The following is a 26,814-nucleotide window of genomic DNA, read 5'->3' on the forward strand; positions in this document are numbered from 1 at the left end:
GAAAGTGGCATTTACAAAGTTCTCAGAAGATGAAACATCTGAAAACTGTTTTGAAAAGGCTTGATAAAAGCCTCAAAAAAGTATAATTTTTATTCCTGTGAATGTCGGGAGAAAAAAAAAAAATTAGTTTTAGTAACTTTAATCCTTTGGCTCTTTTCCATAAAAGCTGATCTTCCAGAAAGCTGAATTCAGGTTTTGGGAATTTTTCCTCTCTAACAACAGACTGGAATTAGTTTGAACCCAAGGGCAACTTCTTTAATATCTGTCCAACACATATTTGACCTTCTCTTCTATGAAAAGCCCGAGAGTTTTTCTCTTCTGAAGAGAATGGGAAGTTTAAGCTGGATTTCATCTTCCAGTTGTCAAGGTTTATGAAAGAAACATGAAAATGAAAAGTGACTCACCTCACAATTAACAAGGAAAGAACCTGAAGCCTCAAATCAAAGCATCAGACAGCTACAATATTTAGCATTTAGAGTGCTCTTCCCACAGACTGATCCAGTGGCATTTTTCAGGTCTGTGTGCAAATTGCTACAGTATTTCAATGATATCTTTACAGAATAATTTTCGATAGGTGATAAAGTTTGTATTTTAATTAAAGAAAGCAGAAGAGTTGAGGTCAGCAGAATGCTACTGCTTGATCTAATTTAACGTAATGCTGCCCTCAAAGCCCCCTTCATATACAGGTTGCACTGGCTTAGTGACAGTATTATTTCATATTGATTTTGTCAATATGAAATATTGACAAAATTGTCAACTTGCAACTTTTTCACTGACATTTTTATAACCCTTCAGATTGTATAGTACGCAAGGTGAGCAATCTGATTATCTGCTATTAATTCATACTGTTAAAAAATAGCTCACTGAAGCTATTTACCAGGTTTTCTGATACTCAAGATAAAGATCAATACACGCTAGTTTGTACATTCAGTCTTCTAGAGGATATTGAGATTGTTTAGGATGTATTTTCAGGTAAATAAAGTGACACATAGTAAAAAATTCTGAAAACCTCAGGATCTGCATCAGAAAATGGCTGCCTAGGGAAAACAAGTTACTGCTAAACAGTTTCCCATCTTTTTGGAACAGGAGGCGTTTTTAAATGTCCCATTTCATCAAACATTGGAAGGGATTTTAAATTTATAGCAAAGCCAGGCGACTTCTGTGTGGTGGAAGCAGTTTAACTGTATGTTTCCCACGAAAATTTGCAACATGACAATGAAAAAAAACCTGTGTATGTGAATAACCGAGACGCAGTAATTTTAAGAAGCCACAGATCCTGCAGTAGAAATCAGGTTTTGTATTGTTTCAGTTAAAAATGTTTCTCACTGCACTTACAGATACCTGTGCATTTCTGAAAAGCAAGAGGCAGAAGGCACAAAGACCTGCAAGGACAGTTGAGTACTGGGCTGAAAGCAGCAAACTAAATAATGAGATATTGTATCTGGTTTAGATATAATATTATGCTAAACTTCCAAGCATAATCTCTGTAACATTTCCATTTTAAAGCACAGATAAATTTACAATTGAGTCCATTACCCCAGACTTGACTAAAGGCACATCACTATGGCTTTGCACAATGCAGTAGATTAACAGGGGTCATCCTCTGCATTTTTTTGTTAAATTATAACTTATCATGTATTTATTCTTTGTTTCTATCTTGTTTCCCGGAAATGGATATGGGGGATTTTTGTTCCTTTTTTTTTTTAATGGGTTGGGGGTTTTTTTTGGTCAAGCTAAATTAAGTATCATTTGCAAGGGGGGAAAAGAAGAGGCACCAGGACTGAGTCATTCAGTCATTCATACAAATAAGTTACTTGTGTACTCACAAGATCATAGGTGAAATATAAGATTTTTAATAATTAAAAAGTCCAGAACATCAGAGTATCCGAATCTCACTAATCTGTGAGTGAAAAAAGTCACTGTCATTAAATTAAGACAAAAAAAACACACCAAAAAACCCCTTGGCATTTCAAATACTATTCCAGAAAATTTGTGTCTTTTAAAATGTAATGTTCATTCAACAGTGAGTTTCAGCTAGAGCCATGTATCCCTTAGGAGTGGATTTAGTTTCTCAGCGGAAGTAATGATTAATTTTTTTTTCTTTTTAAAACTGCACTTGCATTCCCCCACACTTCACAGGCAGACATACATACTTACTTCATGTTTTATGGCAAAGGCCAAGACATTGGATGTTATGCATCAATACACAAGACATATGTATTTGGAATTTTTTTTTGTGGGATCCATTCTAAAATTAACTTCTAGTACTATCCAGACAAATTCCTCTCTGCATTTGAACTACTCCCAGAAAGCAGCAGCACTCCAATGACATCAACTTGTTTCTCTCCACCCATTCCCTGGGCAGCAGGGTATTTCCAGGCCCAACAAAAGGCATGGGGCTGGCTCCAGGAGGACTCACCTAGCTCACCCGCTGCATTCCGACCTCCGACTGCATACAAATGTCCTTTGAGGGCACTTAGGTGGAAGAAGGTCCGCTTCTCATTTAAAGATGCCACTTGCATCCACTTGTTGTAGCGAGGATCAAACCTGAAGACTGTGTCCACCGCTGTCTTTCCTTTTGTGTCATAATTGCTCTGGCCCCCGACCACGTAAAGGAAGTTCCCGATCACAGCAATGCCGTGCTGATACCTCGGTGCATCCATGGGAGCCAAGGATTTCCACTCGTGGGCCTTCTCATCATACATCCGTAACTCCTTGCTGACCACCAGCTGCTGCCTGAGCACTCCCCCCAGGGTCACCAGGTGCGTGCTGTCCGAGCGGATGGCCGTCCGCTCTGACTGCATCACCGGCTGCATGTATGGCATCATTTGGTAATTGCTGGCTTCCAGAAGCAAGTTGACACAGGTGTTGTCAGTTCTCATGAAGTCCACTGTCTGAACATAGTTAATAAGATCCTGGGGTGTCATCAGGGGAAACCTGATGTTCTTCATGAGCTTTGCAGCATACTCCATGCGAGGTTCCTCGTAGCGTAGCCAGCGACATGCTGCCTTGAAGAGTTCAAGTTCAGTGCAGTGCTTAAGGCTATTACTTGAAAGCACAAAGGCAAGACGTTCAAAGGGGAGTTTCACAAATTCACCAGTACTTAATAATGCGGGGAAGTTCTTCAGAATGAAATTATTAACATATTTATCCACTTCTGTGAGATTGTATGTGTTGGCAATTCGCCCAACCTCAACACAGTTTTCCAACGAAACCTATTAAGCAAACAGAAAAAGGAATCAAAACACTTTCTTAATTTGGTGTCTAAATGATAATGTAAAATTTAATGAATACTGTAGAATCAGCAATATTTCAGCATTTCGCAATGCTCAAGGTGATTTACACATAACCAAATATTCAATGAAGTATATATATTCATGACTGCAAAGGGAGACCCAATTTATTTCTTATTTTGAGGAAAGAAATGAGACAAGTAACAAGCAGATGGCATACATTATGTCAAATGCCTTATACAATGATGATGCATAACAATTATATAGCACTTCATCTTTGGAAAAACTCTGAAAATATCTTCGTAAGAAAGACGTGGAAAATAAAGTTAAGGGAGAGGTGATCAGCCAAAGGTTACAGAGAGCAAAACAAAAGTCTCACCATTCGACATTTTCTGACATTATTAAAATTGTATTGGCATAATAAAACTGAAGAGAATGGCACACCTAACCCCTGCATGCCACGTATTTCAGACAACTTATATTTACAGTGTTCAATCTCATGAATACATTCCTTCAAAACAAAAATGGATCTTTAATAAATCAGTGTTCTTACAGACTCTGTTCAAATTAGATACATGTCAAAAATAAGACAAAGGTAATGATTTTAGTTTATACATAATTTTTTAAAAGAATGAACCTAGGAGGATTTCTCCTAAAAATACCCAGCTCATTAAATGCTTTAGCAGTATGGATCACACCCTAATTTAACTCAGTACTCGAGTGACTGTACCTCGGTAATCATCTGTTTTACACTGTAGCTGCATCTACCTTTTTATATCTTTGGCTCCTGAATTTCTGAGGTCATTTGGGATCCAAGGCACAAAGAGGCAGAAACATGGCAGGTATGGGGCATAACTTCTGGTGGGTTTTCAGTGAACCCAGGCAGTTCATTTCTGCAAGCTCTCTGGTACACGTGCACAGGAAGTCAATCAAATGCTTCTTGCTGAGAATTGTGGCTTTTTTGCATTCAAACCTTATTCCAATCCAAGCTCCATTTACACATGTTCTAGTCTCTGTGCATGTCAGCCCTACTCAGTGTCAACCATTTCCACAACTTTGTGATTCTTATTATATTTGTAATGCCAGAAGAATTGAAGCTTATGAATCTCATGGTTATTTCTAAAAGATTATAAAGATTGAGGACTATGACCCAACCGCAGCCTAAGAATTCAAAAACCTTCAAATGACCTTCTGATCATGACAGAGATTGGAAGATTTTAATACTGTATAACTCAATCTGATCATTGTCCTTTAATACCAGACAATTCAAATGTCTAATGAGTACAAGAAGAGGAGATTTTCTTAATTCACTAGAAACTGATCTAACTTGCCCTAGAGTTAAGATCTACAGTCATCCAGTCTTCATTCACACACCTTGAAATGCTTACTAATCCTGTAATCAGATCCTATCTATAACATAAATGTGCAGCAGACTGTCAGGAGTTCTATTATGAAAATATTTGTGCTTTATATACATGGAAATAATTTTTGTATTATAAGACAGACCACATTGTTTATATTAAAATATAATCACGCCAACTAGCAACAGCCCATAAAACATTCTCTGACTGGTTTTGAGGGTCAGCATCAAACAGGTTGCCCACAGAAGCTGTGGCTGCTCCATCCCTGAAGTGTTCAAGGCCAGGCTGGATGGGGTTCTGAGCAACCTGGTCTAGTGGAAGGCCCCTGTCCAGAGCAGGGGGGTTGGAACTGGATGATCTTTAAGGTCCCTTCAGACCCAGGCCATTCTATGATTCTAATTTCTGCACACTTCCTTTTAGGTATTTTAATTTACATAAATTAACTGCATAGTGGAAATAACTGCATGCCATAAATTAAGTAACTTAAATAGAACATTCTTACTTCTAAAATTTCTTTCAAGTTGCATTACAAAAATAAAGCAATGGAAAAATCACCCCATAACAAACAGCTGACTTGCAGTATACCACAAATCTTAACTCTTGCTATACAGTTACTGTATTTAAAAATTACTTGGCAATACATTTACTGGCACCAAACTAGAGAAATGCAGCACTTCCTCCACGTCAAAGTAAGCAGTCAGATATTATTATATACAAGAAAGGCACACTTGAACTTGAAAGATCAAAGCAAAACCTGTACAGGTTCTGTACCATTGGCACATGTTCAGGATGCAATGAAGTATTTGGAGCTATTGCTGACTGGCTGCCACTTATCAAGTGCCCAGCGTGCATCAAATTATGTATTACCATAATTATGCTACACTGTAAATCTATGCCACTGGGCATATTCCTGGACTTCTTATGTTTGAGAAATTTATTGACACATTACACACTGTTAATGACTGATGAACATGGCATCAGCAGTTTCCAGTCAATCCCTGATTCTCAAAAAATTTACTTTATACCGCCTTTATTAATCCACTAGGACCGTACTGCACTCAGGGTTGTTTTTTTCATATATGATTGCAGGTACTTCTCATTATGCTTATGAAATTGTACACTATGTTTGGCTCACTATCAAATTCCACCACTCACCTCAAATCAGTGTGCCATATTAAATATTGTCTTAGAGGTTACTTTTCTTGCAAAATTACTATTACCCTCTTTACTGTGCTCTAAGATAATAATCAATGTACCAGGCTAAATCATATTGCAAAGACTTAACAGTAATAAAAATATATATTCTAGAGATTCTTAAATCATGAGCCAAAAAAAAATCATTCAACAGAAAGAAATGCAATAGCTACTTCTACTTGAATATTCAAAACTGGACAGAGTTCAGTACAATAATGCTATTAAAATAAATACTTCAGTTACCCAAACATTGGGAGGTTTTGGTTTTTTTAGGAGTTTGACTCATGCTATAGTCCTGTGTGGAAGTCAGTCAATCAGGAGCTCTTCAACAAAGAGAAGGAACTGCTACTCTGGAAATCCCACTGAAGTAAACAGGAGGAATGGAAATACCAGGTGAAAATATAAGACTGACTGTATAGTGTATCCAGTAACTAGTAAAAATATTCACAAGGGAAGAGCTAAAAGCCATAAACATTCAAACAGCTAAGCAGCTGCACAAGGAGTTGAGAATTTTATTTAAATAAATCCTATTTTACATGGACTTTGACTACTGAGCAGAGCTGCTCATTCACATTGCAATTGCTCATTACAAAGCATAAGTTGCAGAAAATACTAAAAAGCTTTTCAAAAAAGAAAGGTCAAGCACAGCACAGTGTTATGACAACCTGAAAAATCCAAACCAAAAGCCAAAGTACTTTCTTGAGAAAGCAGTTCACTTAATTCTTTGAAATTTTGAAGCAACCACTTCCCAAGCTCGCATAAAAACTTATTCACTATAAAATACTACAAAACTGGAGACAGCAAAATGATTGTAAGTATGAGAGCCTTGGAGAACAGATCAAGACCAGTAACATGCACAAAAAATCAGGCCCTCAAACCCAGTACCACAAAACAATCAGGTGTCTAACTTTGTTTTGTTTCAATGACTGTTAGACACTGAAGCACTTAATACAGTGTTTCAAAGGGTCAAAGTTAAAAGAGCAAACATACTCCTGAAACCCTCAATTTTCCTGTGGGCTCCCATACACAGAAGCCTGGAAGAAACAGCACAGAAATTTGACCAGCTCAGAAAACAGAATCCATTGTAACCCTGCAGTACAAAAGTCAAATTTCTGGTGGCTGTCAGAGCTGGTCTCAGGGTTAAATCCCACACTCCCATAAAACAGATTAACTTGCTCCATCCTCAGATCACCAAGTTTTTGACAAGACACGACTTCCAAGTATTAAGCCCTCCATATTTGACTATTTCCTAGTAGTTACAAAAGCGTAAAGCACAAAATTCTAGAAGGAATAAAATTTTTATGGAGGTACAGCCAAGACACTCATTTTCAATGTTTGGGAATGTTTTCTTTAATTACCATGTAACAACCCCTTCCCCTCTACCCTGTGATTTTCCTGAGTGCTATAATTCACTTGGATAAGTTTCTCATCTTTCTCCATTTTGTACACTGCTGCTACTTTTGCAAAATCAGTATTGTGTCTAGAACTCACTACTCTGAAAACACTTCCATGCCATTTTTATGAATTTTAGTTACATTATGGCTCATTTAGATGTGGACATGAGAGTAGTCCTAGACTATTGTACAGCTATAATTATTTTAAACCAATAGTAACAGTAAGACTGAAAACATCTTAGGAAGTATTCCATTGTTTCTCTGAGAATCTGTTTGGTTGCAGAGCAAAGATTATCAGAGCAATGGGCTACTTGACAGGAGGGGTGTAAATGCAGAGCAAATAAAAAACACTTTCAAGTCAGCTACAACAGATTCTATTCTTTGAAGGTCTCATTATTTTTGTTACACAAATTAAGCTGTTACCTTAAGCTTCAGTTTTTCTTTGTAAATATTTCCAGTATCCTCTTATCCTTAAGTAGACAATTACATTATGCCTTACATAAACTAAGTTCTATAATCTTTTAATAATGGACTCCCCAGACAATTTAAAGACAATTAAGCATTTGTCTCAGAATGGTTACATCAGCTCTCAAGCCAATTAACTTCAGTAGAAATAACCTCAATACTTGCTCAGAATATTCATTTAATTTACAGAAATGCTCCTTCGAAAAGAAGCTCATTTGCACACCAACTCTTGTTCCAACAAATTCAGAAGTAAGGTCATTCAAAAATTCTTTATATAAGGATGCTAAGAACATAACTAGACTAACAGCACAACCTCAATTTTGTACTTCCTCTAGAGCTATACCATGAATGAGATTACATCCCCTTAGACAACGGTCTAAATGAAAGTACTCCAGAAAAAAAAAAAAAATCAATAAAATTAAGAGAATTAATAAAGCCTTCCTAATTCTTTGAAAATGCAGTATCAAACAAGATACTTCTTATTTGAACAAAAACAGTGACTGAGTCAACATCACAACTGAACATACTTTCAGAGAGTGAGCATTTTTAAACAGCAACACAATTTAATATGAAAAAAGTTCTTTCCTTAACAAAACAAAATAAACAAGCAGCTGCACTACCCAGAAAGGAGAAAAGGCAACACAGCGTCCCCAGCGCTCAGCTCCCATCAGAGGGAGCCCTTTTCAAATACCTGATTCAAAGCACCACCAAGACCTTTTTCCAAGCTGGTATCTATAGCAATGTCAAACTTGGAGAGGCATCATTTTGGAGGGTGAAAAACCACTGAGCAATATAAAATAGGTGGGGTAGGACTGAAGAGTATTAAGCTTAATGAAACATTATCACAACATTATCAGATGACTGGTCAGTTGGAAAAATTTCCAAATTAAAAGCAAAACAGGGCATTATCAAGCCTAAATGTCTCTTAACACCTCGTATGAAACAGATTGCTGTTATTACCAGCTTGGAGTCCTCTTGTTTGCATAAATCCTGGTACATATTTTCAGTTAGGGAGGTCATATTTCTAAGCCTGTACTCTGCAGAGCAACAGGAATACCTGCTTCTGTATTTCTCATTATAGAATCAAAAAGTTGAATTCCAAATAATACTTGTAATTCGTGTGGAACACACCAGTCTCCTGTTAAAGTCAGATTTCTAGTAAGGTATATAAGCAATTAACATCAACATTAGAAAACCCCTAGGAAACATTAAAAATAACTGCAGAGTGTCTCTCCAGGCAGAACTGCTTTGACAGCACAGCTCTTGCACCACTGCTGTTCTACAGCCCCACAGAGCAGGTGCTCCCCTTTTCTGGCAGGACAGGAGGGCAAGGAAGGGTACTGAAGGTCTGGGTATTGCTTATATACTGTGTTTAAGTCAGAAAACAGATAACTGCACCCCCATTCTGAAATGGAAGTGCTGTAACTATAGCAATAAAGTGAATGTAACTGAAGCACACCTAATGAATGCAGCAAGCGGATTAATGCTAAGAGTGAGTGCAGTCATGCAGGGAGACTGAAACATATCAGACATGTAAGTGAAGAATTTTGATGTGGTGAAACGCTTGTATCAAAGTCACACTGTACATAATACTCAGAAGAAAACCAAGTTTTTCAAGGAAACTACAAAGCAGATTTGCTCGCTGTGAATCCAAATCATGAATAATGGCAAGTTTTAGACATAACTGTGACTATTATGTAAGTGTAATTACAGAAAAAAACCAAAACTACATACCAAGGCCTTAAACATTGTAAATGGGAAACAAATAGTCTTACCCCAGAGATAAGAAATACTTTACAGAAGTCCAAAACAGGTAAAATCTGCAAAAAACTGGCAGCTTCCAGAGTATCCTGAAGGTTGTCCATGTTAAGGGAAAGTTTTGCAGTATAGATGAAATCAATGATCTTCTTTAGGCCTATTTTGTTCACACCATGAAGCTTAATGCACATTAAATCTTGTTCCTTCATTCCTCCTGAAACAGACACGCAGGTAAATGTATATGATAGTTTTGATGGGGTTGAAATTACTTCATAAATTTAGAGATAATTAAAATATCAATTTAAAATTTAATTTAAAAACCCCATATGCAACAGTACAGAAAGAGATGTTTAGTCACCAGTGTTGTTTGCAATCATGGACTGATTCACACACAGCACTGAGCTTGTGTCTGAGTGCCTGAATGAGAGCAATTTGGAGACAGCAGTACATGGCTTTAATAAAAACACCACCTGTGAACATGGCCTTGAAGTAATCACTTGCAGAAGCCATCATTGCTCTGTGGACAGGAAACACCTCATCACCATCTCCAGGAACAAGCGTCACATCACAGAGCAAACCTTCCACTCGAAGTTGATCAAAACCCTGCAGGAAAAGCACAATGTAAAGCATCCCTTTGATTTGGAAGGAGAGTAGGAATCTCTTTTATTTCCCTTATGTAAACATTTATTTACTTTTATGTACATATGTACCGTAGGTCCAAAAAAGTGACAAAGAAATAATTCATCATCTTAAAACCATTATCTCTAATATAATCAATGATTATTATTCATTGAAAACAAGCAGAATAATCATTATTTTCCAGATACAGCTGATGAATGCAAAGTACACTGGGCCAAAAATTAAGTCCTTTTCAGGAAGGAGTTTCTTTTGTAAGCTTTCACAATAACAGTTGTTTCAGGTAGGGACTGCTATCTTTTTTGGACCTACCCCTTCTGGTCACATATGCATTCTAGATACAATTCTGTTCCATAGCAATTTAAGGGGTTTGCAACCTAACAGGCTGCAAAAGTCTGTGGCCTGAAAGGAAAGCTGTTACCTGGTTCTATGATTATCAAATTTGTTACCAAAGCTGACAGGCTAGAAACTCCAAAATAAGCTCCTATTATGCATCTGATCTCGTCTGAATTACTTATAACATCTAACTGTAATAAAAAATAAAGTCATCTACAGCAGCTTCCTAGAACAAGATTTCCTCCAAAGATGTACCCAGTTGTGGATACTAGAGGATGGATTAAATACACTCCTTCATTCAGTGTGGAACAGAAGCTCAAACATAAAACATTTTCCTTCAAACTCGTATTTTTCTAATATTAGCAAGAATGTAAATATTGTCTCTATAGGTGCTCTACCACACAGTAGTGCCATAGTCAGACCCAGCACAGGGCATTACAACAAACCTTGCAGGGCTCTGCCATCTTAGGGATATGTCTAATGTAATCACATGATGATATTTAAGTGAGCTTCTTTGATACAGCTGTCAGGTCAGAGTTTAAACATTGTTACCTCTTAGAACTTGAGAGTGGACTGGGATATGACCCCAGGAAAAGGCCAGGGGTTTTTTTCCAAGCTGTTGCTAAAAGTTGAACCGCTACCTCACAGGAAAAGAAGTCCCAAGCAATGCTTACTTGTGGGCATTGACAGCACAAAAACATGAGGATTTTTGAGGCTTTATAGAAATTACTAGACTGATAAAATCTATTGAGTGGATGCATTGTTTAGAGCAGCCAAAATTCTCAGTACAGCTCAATACAGGCATGAGAATATTTAATTACCTGTAATACCACAGAACTGTGAGTATTGCTGGTGAAAAATCTTGTGGTTCCTGTCTTTGAAGACTGTAGATGGGCAGAGATGCCCATATCGCTGTTACCAAGAGATATTTTCATATGAGGATCCTCCTCTTCCACCAGAGATCTAAGAAAATTGGAACAGAGAAACCTTAAGACTGAACTCATTTTCATTCAGTGATCTTTTGTTCTAAATCCACAGTCTTCTGGGATGAAATGCAACAGCACAGAGGCTACAGGAAAAAAAATCACCAGGCAACAGAATCAGTCCTTAGTGGTTCCCTTCAGCTAATTCAAGAAAGTGAAGCCTTAACAGTCTCTAAAAAGGTGTAAGTACTTTTTGGCTACTAAGTTTTTCCTTTTCCTTCCATCCCTGACTCCCTGATTTAGACACTTGCAGAGTGTGTTATTTCTACATTCCAGTATTATAGGATGCTTGTAGAGGTTTCATCTGGTTTCCAAAATCAAGCATCTTAGCTTTTCCATGCAAACTGGTGAAACATTGAAACTCTAAGCATAATATTAAAGAAAGTATTTTCATTCTTACAGCTTGCATTACCTCATTCATGCATGACTATTCATAATAGAAAAAATACATCATGGAGTTTCAAACTGCAGCTTTAACCTGCTTTTAGAAACACACAATTAGAATTCTTTTAGGACATGATATCCAGTATTTTGCTACTGTGCAGGGAAACACTTCATAATTTCAATTTAAGATTTGATTCCAAGCACTTACTCTCCAAATCTAGACAGGATGAGCTACTTTTAGGTAGAATTGTTAAAGAATTACTGCAGTATTATTAGCCTACTATTTTAATCTTGAGATGTAAATTAGGTTATATCTGAGAGCCTAAGTATGCTAACCTGTAATTATTATTACAATGTAAATAAAATTCATCTACAGAAATATTAACAACAACTAGTTTCCATAATTTCGGGGATCTAATGTGCTACCTATGAGCCTGGATAGAGGTATAACGAACACATACACAGTTTTAATTAGCAAACATAAGCTGTCAATCCACAGAAGAGGGCATCTCCATTGTTAATAAAGACTCCATATATCAAGAAAGATACATGGTCATTTGACGTAATTGCTGCAAATTTCAGATACAAGAAGTTTTCCAGATTATTTAAACATGCAGGTTAAAACATTGGCCTCCAAGCTAGTTTCAGAAATTAGGTAACAAGAATGTGCTTAAATCCCCCTCCTTTTCCCCAGTTTTGATTATGATCACTATGTGAGGACAAATTTGGAATTTGTGGAAGAAAAATAATTTTTATAATTTCCTTTTTTTAAAAAATATTTACCCCCACCTTCTTCAGGTACAGAGACCATATAGAGCACTTTCTGAAACTCACATATTACCCTCATAGCATCGATGTGCCTTGTTCAAACCCATGAGTACAAAAGGTCAGCTACAAAAACATATTCAAAACAAATTCACCATTCAACAGTGTACAGGGGTTTGAAACAGTGAAATTTTATGCACACAGACATAACATTGTAGGAACAAGGGTACATCTAAATAGCTGTGACTTCTAATGTACTCAGCTGAATAAACTAATGTGGATGAACTGCAGCATGCAAGATTTGTGCTATTTTTGAAACACAGTTATCTATTTTATAAAACAAATCCAGAGTCATTTAAACAAAGTTTACAGGGTATACCTTAGAAAAGGGCTCTCCAGACTATCTCTGCATCCAACAAATACAACTATGCAACAGAGCAGCAAAGCAAGTTGCTAGCTCACGACCCAAAATATTTTTGTTCACTCTGTTCTAGGGTGTTTTGGGTTTGGTGCGTTTTGTTTGTTTTAGTTTTCATACAATCGCATGGAGGCAAGAGTCTTACATAATTTCAAAGGACATCCAGTCTCTAAATTTGTACATGTCTTTCTAAGAAGAAATATGAAATAATGTGGGTAGACTTGCAAGCGTGGGTGGGAAGAACAACAGATTCAACAAGCATGAATCTGACTCTCTGCTCTCAAAGCATCTTCCCAAAATGTCAGATCAGACAGATGTTACACGAAGGAGTATTTAAACTGCTTTCTCTGAACTCAGAAGAAAACAGAAAATTAACACATCGTTTAAAATCATTACGAAAAGAAATAGACAAGTAAACCAACCTTCTTGGCTGTTTGGGGTGGGCTTTTTGCCATGTTTGCCACATTGCTACTTGATTTCCTGACAGACAGCGTAATTCATAAATTTTACAAATGAAGGCAAAGACCTTGACTATGATTCATTTATTCCAAGAACAGCTGGGATAATGGAAGCATTTTTCTGAACATTACACACAACTTCTGTGTCCTCTACAGGTTGTCCTCTATAGAACACAATACTTTGTTAAAACTGCTCAGTCAACAGAAAGGATATAATAAATTTTAAAATACTTGGCAATACCTAAAAGTACACATTCAACATGCCTGGTGTGGCTATAAGCAGTTATTTCCTCTACCTGATTTTCAATATATAATGAGCAGTTCTCTATATCACACACATAAACTCAGAAGCTCACCACCTGAAGCTCTTCTACAGAAAAGATTTTCACTATTTCTCTTCCACATTTGCTGTTATGCATGGACAGAAACCTGCACATGTGACTACGGCCTTAAAAACTGCAAATTCCACACTATAAAAATTCACCAGAATGTAACTGTTACAATTCTAGTCTTAAACATTAACTTGGTTGTGTATGATTCCATGTGAATAAAGACAAGCAGATTATATTAATCCTATATGGGTTTTGGCTTATATCTAAAAAACAATGACAAAAAAAAAAGTGATATGGGTTTTGTTTGTTTGTGGGGGCTTGGGGATTTTTGTTTGTTTCGTTCTTGTTAAACAGCACCTTTCTAATCTACAGCTTAACAGTTCTGGAGGGCTGAGCACCCTCTCCCTTCTGCAGAAGGTGACATTCAGGAGCTGGGTTTGGCAGAAGTTCCAAAGCAAGTCAGCAATAAGACCTGGCAATAAGGCACCTATCCCCTGAATTCCAGCCCTGTGACATTTACCAAGAGGGAAAGAGCACTCCTAGAGCGACCACAAATTATGCCTTTGTCACTGGCTTTGTAGCACTTCAGCATTTATCTTCACACAACAAAAACCTGTCTTTATAAGACAAAGTGAAACTGCAACAGTGCTTAAGCTCTGTGTTAACAGTAATACACACAGAGCAAAACCCAAGCATTGCATCATATACCCTGCAACAAAATTTTAAAGTATTCAGAATGTAGCTTCTGTTGCTGGGGCTGTAAAATTAAGCTTCAGAAATAACTCTGCCATTCACACCCAGAACAGACGGGAAATGCACTGAATGTCCAACTGAATTCCCAACAAAACCACAGTCAGTAGATCTGTCTTGTTTGGACACTTACCAAAGGCATTATTTACATTCATTAACATAGATCTACTAAGCACTATAATTAACTCAATAGTAATGAATGTAAACATATTGATTTTTCTACTTTAAGTACAGTGTATCACAATTAAGCATACTATCAAAGGAGAAAGTTAATTCACTTTCTAATTAATTCTATTGTTCTGATAAACAGAAATCATTGAACAAGAAGTGCAGCAGTACTATTTTTAACCAGACTTTTAGAAAGTTAGGAAACAAAAATTAAAAGAAGTTAAAACTACAGTAACATGTAGTGAGAATTCACAACAAGCTGCTCTAAATGTGGATGTTAAAACCACCTTCAACACACACTTGGTCTGGAGAGGATTGAACATCATAGTAGTAAGAACAAGAGAATGTTGGGAGTTGAATGTGAAATGAATATTAACACTGCAAGAGGAAGGCAGAGGAGCTGCCTGACTTTCTGCAACCTCTGGGAAGCAGTGGCCTGTAGTTCAGAAAAAGGTGCCAGAGGTTAATTAGTTGCTATCACAAAGTAGGTTGAATCAGAAATTTCTTTCTAACCACATGTTGATTCTTTAACGTTTCATTTTTTCCTAGAGGCTGTAACGAAACATGCTCTTCTCATGACTCCAAGTTAATCCTCCAAGTGCTTCCAACTGGTATTTTTGTAGTGATGAAAATGGAGTGTGCATTATATGGATATTAATATGCTTTAACTTTCCAGCAAATACTGACAGATTTAACTGGCTGGAGTTACAACATGATTCACAGAGGCAAATTGCTTTCTAAACCACTTAGCAATTGTTAACCTGTTAAAACAGTTCAGAGGCATCCAGGCGACCCAAGATAAGCAAAGATCTGTGAAAACTGTGACAAATTTTATTCTCAACTAGAATATTCTAATTATGGAGTCGCCATTTTTTAGAGTTTAGTGGCACAAATGAAATAAACCAATATTCTGTTATGTTTTCTTCAGAAGTAGTTGAGTTCATTCTGATGCAACAGAAACAAGGCAACTAAGAGTATTATTAAGGATTTGTTCATTTCCATCAGTAATCCATTCATGTTTCTCAGACTATTGTAGGGACTCTCTGAAAACAAAGTAAGGACATCAGCCTACAGCTACAGATATTTTAGAGTGCATGTTCTCCAATTTATTTAAAACCCAGTCTTTACATAACTCAGTAAAAGCTTTGCCAAAGCCATACTGGCCAGAGAGAGAGTTCTTAATTTGGTGAAGCTCAATAGCTCATTTTTGAAAGGACTATAACCTTATTTTCTCTGTCAAATTACTTCTCAATGAACCATGACCACAGGTGTTCTGGTCACTGGTAAAATGGCTTCTGATGCAATCACCCCTGGCATTTGCCAGGACACTGGTATTTATCAGGTAATAAGGACAGAGATTTCAATGTCAGATTATTCTTATTGCAAGCCAAATCTTTATGATTTTACAACCTATCAAAAAAACCCCTGGTTTTTTGTACAGGGCATGTACAGGGCTATCCTGTGCATGCACCTATGCATGCAATTCGCTAATGAACCTATTAATTAAAAGGCCACTAAATACAAAAAAACTCTCATTTACTATTAAAAATAGAACAATTTTTTACTTTATATGCTTAATCTGCCAAAAATTATTTTAGTAAGCTCAGTCTCAAAAAAAAAAAATTATTGACTATATTGCTATCTTCCCACTATGAACAGATGTTCCAACTTCATGAGTAATGAATTCAGGAATTTCCCAACAAAGTACCTGGCCACCTTGGAGCTCAGTAAGCAGAACTGATGTGGCAGCATTGTATTAAAGAAAATCTCATAATATGTTTTTAAGAAATCCAAATATTAATATAAAGTAGATGAAAAAAATATGCAATCATGGTATTTCACATTTCCATTCCATATCTCCTACTCATACAATTTCAGGAAATCCTTTACTCAGGTGAAGAAGTTACTTTTATACTTGTCCTTGCCTAAAATAGCATCTCTTCCTTTTACTACTATTTTTTATCAAGAATTTCTAATTTAATTCTTTTATGGTATCAGCAACCCAGTAAAACTAACCAGTTTTATCTTTGGCTGATGGTTTTTTATTGCAAAAAAGCTTCTATAGGAAACACAAATTCGTATTTTAAAATAGATCTACAATTCCAGCTACCAAAGAAAAGAAAGAGAAAAGTCATTTTTGTTGCAGTAGGTTGACAAAGCAAGTTAACTCCTCTTCACAGACCAACCAGTAGGTTCAAACTTCAGTTCTTGCTTTGGGGCACACAGGTACTGACACCACTGCTGCTTAAGAGCCAAATGTAGGATAAACACAAGAACAACACTGGAAGGCAAGACCTAAATTGCTTTGCGTGGATCATCTCTGTGACACACACAGTGCATTAGGAGTGGGAATCATGCCTTTTTTTCCTTTATCACTATGACCAGTTGTCCTACGCTATCAGCTTCAGATGTCACTGTTTTTACTGGACAGTTTAAAGACCATATTTTTATTAGATGAACTTGAGGCTTCTGCCGAAACTAAAAACACTTTGTATTTGTCAGGCTACTGAATTTCTTTAAAATTCTATTTAATTCTGTTCACTTGAAAGGGGCCACCACAACCAGAAGTTTACAAACCTTCTGCCTCAAGTAAATTATCACTGCATTGTAACTACTGTGAATGCAATCTCCTAAAACAGCTGTGGCAGCTAGTGCCGAATACTGCTCATTTTGGGCAATGCTCTGATGTTTATATTTTGATACTTCATTTTTTACACCTGATCTTTTTCATACATTAGAAGGGCAGCAGTAACAGCAGAACATTTAAAAACATTTGTTTAGTAACTTCATACTGAGCTCTTCTAAATCTCTGCTCCAGGAGAAAGGCACAAAATAAAACTTACTGTTACTTAAATTAAAAAGCAAAGAGATGCCACATTTTCCACCTTTCCTCCAAACTGAGGGTGTTCTGTAAAAGGAGAAAATAAAAACAGGCTCTATATAATAGACCGAAGCAGTGAGAAGTGGGTTTTTACTTTTACAAGGCTCTGGCTAACGGAAGCAGGAGATGAGGATACAGGACTTGCAAACCCCCCAAAATCAGCAGAGAAGGACAAAGGTCATTTCTAGGCACACACTGATGAGCAGAGGCAGGCAGGCAGTGCACCAGCTTTACCTGCTGTTCTGACACAGTTACAGCATGAGATGCATTGCAGTGACCAGATGAAAAAGGTGAAGGGAAAGTCAGTACAGAAGCAACGTAGCCTGAGCAACTCTGCCAGCACCATCACCAAAGGCAGCAAGGCCACAAGGTGAACAACAAACACAACTTCACCTGAGGGACAGGGACACTGACCCATGCTCAACCACAGTCAGGCTCCAGGTAACTGACTGAAGCTATTTCTAGAAGCAAAGTTTTGGAGACTAGAACTTAAATGTCAAGCCTTAACCTTTCCTTTTTGTGCCTTTTTTTTTTTTTTAATACAGTCAAGTCTCTTTGGACTTCAACATACAACCACCATACTGAGAAAAAGTTTGCCCCCAAGCACACAAGCCCACATCCACAGAAATGATGAGAGCTACTATAAACACTCAGATGATTGAATACATTGTTACTGTTCCCAGCACCAGTGGATCTCAATGGAAAGTAGGAGAACACAGAAACAAAGATACTCCCAACATCACTTAAACCTTTTTGTATCACCTTCTAGTAATGCCACACTGTTACCAAAGCCAGCACAAGATCAGTTGCCACAAAGCCAGAAGAGGAGGACTGAGCAACATCATCAACTGCTTTGGTATGTTTTCTCAAGAATATGCAAACAGAAAATATTCTCTTCAAAATTCCTTCTTAAACAACTAAACAATCACAGGTCTCAAGCTGTTTGCAGCATAATTACAGCCCACTGGTTAATTCAAATTTGTTTTCCACAGAAATAAAGCAGTATTTGGCTCAGTCAGTGCTATAAAGCTATTGTTCCTTACAGCATTCAATCTCTCTGGGAGCCTTAGTATCACATCCACATTTATCTGTTTGACAAAGGGTTTGCATTCATTGAACCATTAGTAGTGTGAAAAACGAGGTTCACTCTCCTGTTAGAATTTAAAGAGTTTAATATAAAGACAATAAGAGACACATAAAATAAAGCAAAGGGATAATGGCCGGGTGCCTTGGCGCTCTGCCAAGAGCACGCCTGATGCCCGAGGTGAGTCCTTTTTATACCATTTTTACTGTCTGTTCTCTATTCATATTAAAACTTTTCTAGGAATTGATCTGCATGGCCACTCCTTGGGGCCGCCTTTTTAGAGCATGCGTAGTCTTCGGCCTTGTGGTTTTATTTCTTTTGATTCTTGGGGTTGGGCCCGCTAGGTAAGAGTCGATGGTGGGGTGGATCTCTTAATTCTCCAGACAGTCAGGGCTGATTGCAGCTTTGGGCCTCTTTGCCCCCGGGCAGAGCGGTGATAGCGGCTCCGGACCCTCCTGGCCGCCCGTTCTCCGGGCGGAGCAGCCTTTGGGCCCTTTTGTTCCCCGGACAAAGTGTTGATTAGCAGCTCCTTGGGCCTCATCCTCTGCTCGCTTGGAGGTTATCTTACTTGCTCACACTTGCTAACATTCTTGCTAAAACGAGAGAAAACTACATCCACACAGCAAAAAGCATTTCTAACATTATATAATATCTACTTTAATACTTTGCGAGAAGCCAATACTATAATATATGTTTATAACAGTAGCTTAAATTTGCGGGCTCACATTGTTTAATGATGCCAAATTAGAAACAGTTCTCTAATGACTTTTTGCTAAAGTTGGCATTTGTCTATTGATTCCTACTGTTAGAAACAGAAAAAGCAAAGGAAATACACATTTTGTAGCTTTTCTACATAAGGAGAACTATTTTATTCCCTTAATGTTGAAAAAGGTAAAATACAATAGCCAGAGGTTTCATAGTTTAGGCTGGACTAACACTGCACCTATTTTCTGCTCTTTATATTTGGTCTTAAGTGCTCAAAAGTTAAGAATTTTGACTAGGCAGCTTAATACTTCCTGAGTATTACAAAACACTTACAAAAACCATTCTGCATGCACCAGCAGATTACAGTTGTACTTTATGTGTCCTTGGTTTTCACACACAAGTCAGTAAGTTAACAGAATGGCTCCTTAGAGACAAATCTAAGTCTAAAGAGGTACCTGCACATTCAATATTTGGTCATAGAATATACATCCCACTGTATTCCTGTAACTAAACTACGAACTACTCCCTCCAAGAGTGTTGGAGGGTTTTTCCCTACATACTGGTCAGAATAATTCTGATACCTTAAAAGTCAGTAAGATTCTGACATTAGGGTTTGTGTTCTTCTCTACCATTTACCTTGCTCTGTTACTTCTCACAGATGTTTTAGCATTCCTTTATTGCAGTCTGCCGGAGAGGGTGTAGAGGGCCATTAATTACTTTCAATTGTAAAATATTCTTCCCCTATATGATAAAGTATTTAGATCTATGCATGCCAGATGAGGGCATGTGACTTGTTCATGCCATGAAAAAACACATTTTTGCAATTTAGATGTTGTTACAATCTTTGTCACTGCTGGACAAAATATTACAGCAATAATATAATGTGCACTTCCACTTTAGTGTGATAGCTACACATTATTACACTAAAATTCCCATTATTACCATTTAGAACAAGCAACTATTATTTTAAAACCCAAATATTCACCAAGCACTTTTTGAAAATCCATAGGTAGCCCCACCCAAATGTTAACAGAAAATACTAGAAAAGTAAGTGAGTAGAATGTGACTGGACAACAAGTTTTTTTTCACAGTAACAAAGAAATAATGGCAAAAATAACAAACTGGCAGAACTAACATGCTGGCAGAACAGGCTGAGTAATAATTCTAGATAATTCAATAAAGATGTTTTACCATGTCACAACACAATGCCAATATTGCAACATCACGCTGTATAAGGAGAAGTGTGTCAATTTGGGGATCTGTTAGCTACATCATCCCGTATAAGATCTCCCCAGAAAAAACATGAGCCCCGGGAGGCTCCATGACAAACAAGTTGGAGGTTTTTCCTCATTTTTATCAGTTTACTACAGCAACGAAATTTCACATTTCAAACTTAGAATAATCTCTTGAAATAACTATTACATAAAGAGCAGAAGAAAGATCAACAGGCACAAAGGAGAACTCCTGTTGGGGTTTTAGTTTAGTCCTAGGTTGTTTTTTTTTTTTTTCTGTTAAAGGAATTTCCTTCCCCCCCGCCCCCCCCATACATGTTGCTAAGGGAACAAATCGCGCATCGTTGGATACTTAAAACAAAGAGCTACCCACTGAGGGTGGGGTATGCCTGGCTATTCCTTTTGTTTCACCTGGGTGTGGGGTCAGTTCGCTCTCTGCGTCCGAGAGAGAGAGGAGTCTGCTTGCTTCCGCTACTTTTCTTTCTGCTGGAAACAACACCGGGATCCCAAAGCCGCCCTCCCTGCCCCGCTGGAGGCCGGGCTGTGGCCGCCCTGCCCCGCTGTTGCTTCGAGCCTTCGCTGCGTTGTAGCCGTGCTCGCCCTGCCTGTCCAGACCTCCGGGGGGTTCTCCGTTTGGATACATCTCGTCTGTCCTCCAGGATTTGTGCTCATCTCTGCCGCTCCAGCCTGCCGTTCCAGCCTGCTGTTCCCGAAGCTCCAGCCGGACACCGGGATCGGCTGCCCAGGGGTTTGTGAAGCCTTTGTTCCATCCCTTCCCGGGATCCCAGGGCACCGGTGCCGCGTGCTCCCCGAGCTCGCTCCGGAGCGCCCCCTGCAGCCGCGGGGGAACCATCGCACCTGCCCTGCTCACGGGGAGCCGCCAGCGCCCCTGCCGGCTGCGAGCGGAACTGCACCCGAGGGGAAAGGGCTGGACAGCCGAGAGAGGCTGGGACTGGGTTTGTGATTGTTTGCTGTTACTGCCATAGTTATTGCTGTTTTGTTTGACTGGTTTTTTATATCTATCTATCTATCTATGTATATATATATATAATAGTAAAGAACTGTTATTCCTATTTCCCACATCTTTGCCTAAAGGCCCTTGATTTCAAAATTATAATAACTCGGAGGGAAAGGGGTTACATCTGCCACTTCAAGGGAGGCTTCTGCCTTCCTTAGCAGACACCTACGTGTCTTTCAAAACCAAGACAACTCCATACACAAAATTTCTGGGATTAAAAGCAGTCTCCTACTAGTAAGATACAAGCCCCCTTTACTCCCCACTCATTCAATTAATCTGTTTGCATGTACTGTCAGATCAGTTTAAAAAATATTTGAGGTGAGATGCACATGGACTTTCAACATGTTGAAATTTGAAATATCTAGGAAGCAATGTCATAAAATGGAAATCTTGCCCAAGACAGGTGAGTGTGAATATTGTGTAGTCTGCCAAATGCTCAGGAGCCCAACAAAAGGGCTCATTTACCAAAAATGACCATTGAAGGCAGCAGACATGCACAGGGTAGTCTCACCAAAGAGAACTAATACAGGTAGTCTGATGAATTATGCACACACACCTTTTCCCATTTAAGTATATATCACTGTATAGCATAAATTCAATTGTAGAGCAAATCAGATAGTTGGAAGAAGACACAAAAGCATTAACCTATATAACCATATAAGCAGCTAAAACTAATGCTGCTTACTCCAGAATACTGAGAATTTATTCTACTTTCCTGCACAGTACCTGATTTCCATTAGAGCAAAGCATTTCCGATCAGAAAAATTTCACAACCACGTGACTCAGGACAGACAGACCGTGTTGCAAACCCTTTAATAGCAATATATTTGGAATACCACATCTGTTTATTTCTCCTAACATTTGTCAGTTATTTATGAAAACACATGCAAAGGATAGCTGCCATTTAATATCAACACACTATTCCATGTAAAAGGATAGAAGGCACTAAGATTACAAATTGATTATACTGAATTAAGATTTATTTTATTTTACTTATCTTTAAAATTGGCATGCAGCTGACTAAAACCACTTAATTCAACATTTAAATTTTTAAAAAGCAGCTAAGAATATTCTTGCATGACACAACATTAATAGAACAATCCTCTGTAAAGTGTTTTTGCAAATAGTATTCTTGCATTATTGAATTTTTTGTAGATGCTCATCATAGCACTTAAATCTCCTGAGTTTCCACAAACATTGTTTCCATTTGTGTTAATGGAAGATGCGCACAGTTTTTTTTAAAAAAAATATGACATTACTGGTGTGAATAAGAAAGAATTCTCTTAGTTCTTAATGTATGAGATGCCGTGCCCCATGAACAATAATTGGGACTCATGTTCCTTTATGCCTCAAAACTGTTAAATACAATTCAGAACTGTTCCTCACCCCCACTATAGTAGTGCTTTAATTCTTAACCTCTGCTTATGTCAGTCCCTGTTGCTTTTTTGTTTTTAACATTTGGCAACCATGTTAAATAACAGCTATGATGCCATGGAACACCACTTTTTCAAGTGTTATTCACTTTCTGTGTTACTCACTTTGTCCTTGCCTCTTACTCGCTTGCTGACACTGTCCACGTGATATATGAAGTCACCTAGGTCTCTCTCCAACATAGGCAATGCAACCACAAATATGAATATGATTTGACTAGTGGTGCATAAACTTGCTGTAACAGCTTTCCCAATGTTTGGCAAAAGTCATCTACATTCTAAATCCCAGCAACGTAATTGCCGTGAAAGAAAATGCAGCCTGACAAAGGTGTATGCATGTACCCACAGCTGCACATTCCTAACTCATGCACTAAGCCAGCTACACTACACCTACACATATTGGTACATGCCAGTGTTCCAATTCTAATAGTGCCTAATTTCACCTATGCAATGTCACTGGATCTCTCCAGTTTGGGGGAAAGTTCAGGCTACTCTGGATCAGTTTCACCAGAAGACAGGGAATGTGTGCATTCCCCATCAGCGGAACCCTTCACCCTCTGAATAATGCGAAGAGTTCCCTCTTGCAGTCAGGATGTCCTGAAAATATCCCTACTAAATAACTGGTGGTATACAAAGCCACCAGGCAAGAGGCAGCAAGTCCCTGCTGCTCCTTCCCATTGCCAGGAAAGGGGTACTAGACCGGGCAAACCAAACAGACTTCCCAGTAACAGAACCACATCCTCACCTACAAATTCATCACACCTCAGCTTTTGCAGGTCCTTTATTTCAGGTACTACCCTTCCACAAGTTCCCCCCAGCACAGAACTCTCCAAGACGAGCTCCTCACACTCCTTTTTCCAGATCACCAACTACCACAAACTTTCCAAGCAGAGACTGAGCTAAGCCACCCCAGCTGCACAGCTGCAAGACAGTAAACATTTTGCAGCAGCACTTACTACATAGGTGCTTCATCCAAGAAGCCAAACCTGCTCACAACCACCAGTCTCAGCATTTTGAGACAGGGAAACTAAGGCACAGTTCAGCTATTGGGTACACAGACCAAAAAAACTCTAATAAAATATATGTGACCTGATCATCAGGTTACTCTCTAGGTAAGTTGCCTGTAAATCATAAGCAGGGTGAAGCCTTTAAAGCTAAGGTCAACTTTACTAGAGAAACCTGAAAAACTGGAATTTCATTTTAAATACAAGAAAAAAAAACAAGCACTTTTAAGACCTCTCTACTTTGCATTCCAAACTACACTAAACCCCCTATTTTGTAAGATGGAGATGTCAAGTATTTACGGGATTAAAAGCTCAATCATTCCTTTGCATACCCTAGATCCAAAATACCTAGTATTGAAGTGCTCATCTGTGAATTCTAGAGTTTTATGGCCATTTATTTTACATCAATATGTGTTCCATGTCACACACCACTTTATTCCTCAATCCTTTACTCAAAACATAAGCCCTTTGCTAGTGTGCAGAGTACTACTTATGACAGAAAATTTATAAATATGAATATGAAAAACATCAGATTATATAAAACAGTAGTAAATTTACTGTTATCTCTGCAATGAAGGTAATTAATCCCATAACCTATTTTACTGGTCAACCTAAATTACAAGGGATTTTTTAATTAGTTGATTTATATTGCCTAATCAAGTAGGTGCCATTTGGTAACATTTCTCATTCTTTACAATAATATATATGAATAATTTTAACGTGAGATATACGAGTCCTCCTAATGTCAGGTCTGTGTACCAGTGAAGAAGTGTCTTCATAAACATTGAGATACACTGACTCATTATCAAGAGAAGATTAAGGCTGCTGAGTACATATTTCTCATACTCCAGATAAGCTCACCGTCATATAGTTTAAGCATGATCAATAAACCTGTTCATACTTTCAACACACTGAGATAATCAGCCACACAATCCCCATCACAAAGGCTGGAGCATTCTCAGGGCTAAGATTAGCACTTTAAAGGCGACACACAAAAGAAATGCTCCGTTTCGGCAGCAGAGACATCAGACTGGGCTAGTTCTGATTTTTCTTGTATTTAAGAGTACTACAGTTTAAAAACAACAGCATAAGATAAAACAATGACTACACTGTTTCCCTGAAATAGGTTCAAATGTCTCACAACTCTTATCATAATGACACTTTCCTTATATTTAAGTCATATTTTTTAACAACTCAGAATAGGTGGAAATACCTTCTCTTTTGGTAGCCTTAAGTATATTTGAAGCTTCCGGTAAAAAGACTGAAGCACACCCACATCTTGTCATAAGATTAGTTAATCTTAAATGTGAGCGTGCCCAGTACAGGTTTTTTACAACCAGGTTTGTTCCCTCAGCCTTTCTCCCTGAGAACAATAGTGACCATGCACATGGCACTGGATTCTTTCAGCCCCACCAGTAACAATGCCATGCTCAGCAACAACAACAAAAAAGACATTTAGAGGACCTGTGCACCTCTCTCTTACAGCATGTACCTACTGTAGCTGAAACAAAAGCCTATCTGCAAGCAGACAATGCAAGCTTAAAACTACTAATATTGTAGGTATTAGGCTGGAATACTATTGAAAAGTAGCAGCCTTTACAGCAATTTCCAGATAGAAAAGTCACCTACACTGCTACCCGTGCATTTTAAAGCAACTCTTCCTCCTTTTGAAAGAGCTGCTTCCTTAAATAAAGGCAGAAGGAATTCAGTACCCTGTGCTTAGTAGTTTTATTTCAGAGAAGGAAAAAAAAGCCACCTGTATATGCTAACACAAAACTCACAGCAACAATAGGTGAACAAAAGCTGCATCAGGATTTGGCAAGACAAAGGCATATTGTGAAGCTACTTTACACTGACAACCTGTATAACTACGTAAGTATTCAGATATGAATGATTCAAATTTATGTTTTAAGATTTTAGTGTAACTTTTTATGAAGACATTCAATTTGTATTAAGGCTAAGACTTCAAAGAATAAAACAAGACCAAAGCAGTATGATTTCATCTCTACAAGAACTCACATGAACAGAAATGCAGTACAATACAGCAGGTGATTTCAAGCTCAATTTCCAAATGAAATAGTCAGGAGGAGGAAATGTTCACATACACACTATAAAGAAAGCCTGCCAGCCTCAAAGCTTAACTTGTCAATTCAAGATCAACTCTACAAATTAACACCACCACAAACTTCTCAAATGAACATACAGAATATCATTATGAATATGGCTTAATCTGCACAATTTCTCTACGTTTCAACAAAAAGAGAAGACTTGACACAACATCCATAATAAAAATGGGAGGGGGGGGGGCGCATCTACATAGCAAACAAGATAAAATTCTGAGTGCCAATGTCATTTAATATGTAACAGGGTATTTTGCCACAGGGTAGTCTCACAAAAAACATTCCCACCTTATTATCCTCATTTCTCTCACTTACATGTATGCTGGAGAAAGTGGCGATGACCTGGATGTTTTAAGCACAGGAACTGGGAATTTCCAGATAGCAGGAGAGCTCGTTTTCCATTTCAATGGCATGTTGTCACCACGGTACTACAATAACAGTAAACAGCGTTTCCATAACAGACTACCAACTAGGACTTCCATTCCACACACTACTGACACAGCAGTGGCTGCTGCTAAGAACAAGGAAATGATTCTGCCAATGCCCCTAAACCGATGCTTCCAATCTGTAAAACAGGGCTGTAAGGCATCTCCTTTTAAATCCTGCTGTCCCCTAAAGCAATATGATGATTCTATCCTTCTAACTCAACAATAGTGCCACCTCGTTAGGGAAGCACTGACTGCAGTATATGCTAAGAAAAAAAAT

General features: G+C 38.0%; 1 protein-coding gene across 11 annotated transcripts in view; it reads right to left on the minus strand.

Annotated features, from left to right (window-relative positions):
• The window catches only part of KLHL13 (kelch like family member 13), an 86,586-nt gene that overhangs the window by 12,905 nt on the left and 46,867 nt on the right, over nucleotides 1-26,814 (minus strand). For 9 of the 11 annotated variants that reach the window (XM_032123684.1, XM_032123685.1, XM_032123689.1 and 6 more), the window contains 4 exons: nucleotides 11,199-11,340; nucleotides 9,876-10,008; nucleotides 9,423-9,619; nucleotides 2,420-3,215 (listed from right to left, as the gene is read on the minus strand). In XM_032123684.1, coding sequence (XP_031979575.1) covers nucleotides 2,420-3,215; nucleotides 9,423-9,619; nucleotides 9,876-10,008; nucleotides 11,199-11,340 — 1,268 coding nt within the window. Of the gene's footprint in view, nucleotides 1-2,419; nucleotides 3,216-9,422; nucleotides 9,620-9,875; nucleotides 10,009-11,198; nucleotides 11,341-26,424; nucleotides 26,538-26,814 lie in introns of those variants that run through there. The other 2 variants (XM_032123679.1, XM_032123678.1) reach the window with 2 other exon arrangements.

The sequence above is a fragment of the Corvus moneduloides genome, chromosome 14 (assembly GCF_009650955.1).
Source record: "Corvus moneduloides isolate bCorMon1 chromosome 14, bCorMon1.pri, whole genome shotgun sequence".
NCBI lineage: Eukaryota > Metazoa > Chordata > Aves > Passeriformes > Corvidae > Corvus > Corvus moneduloides.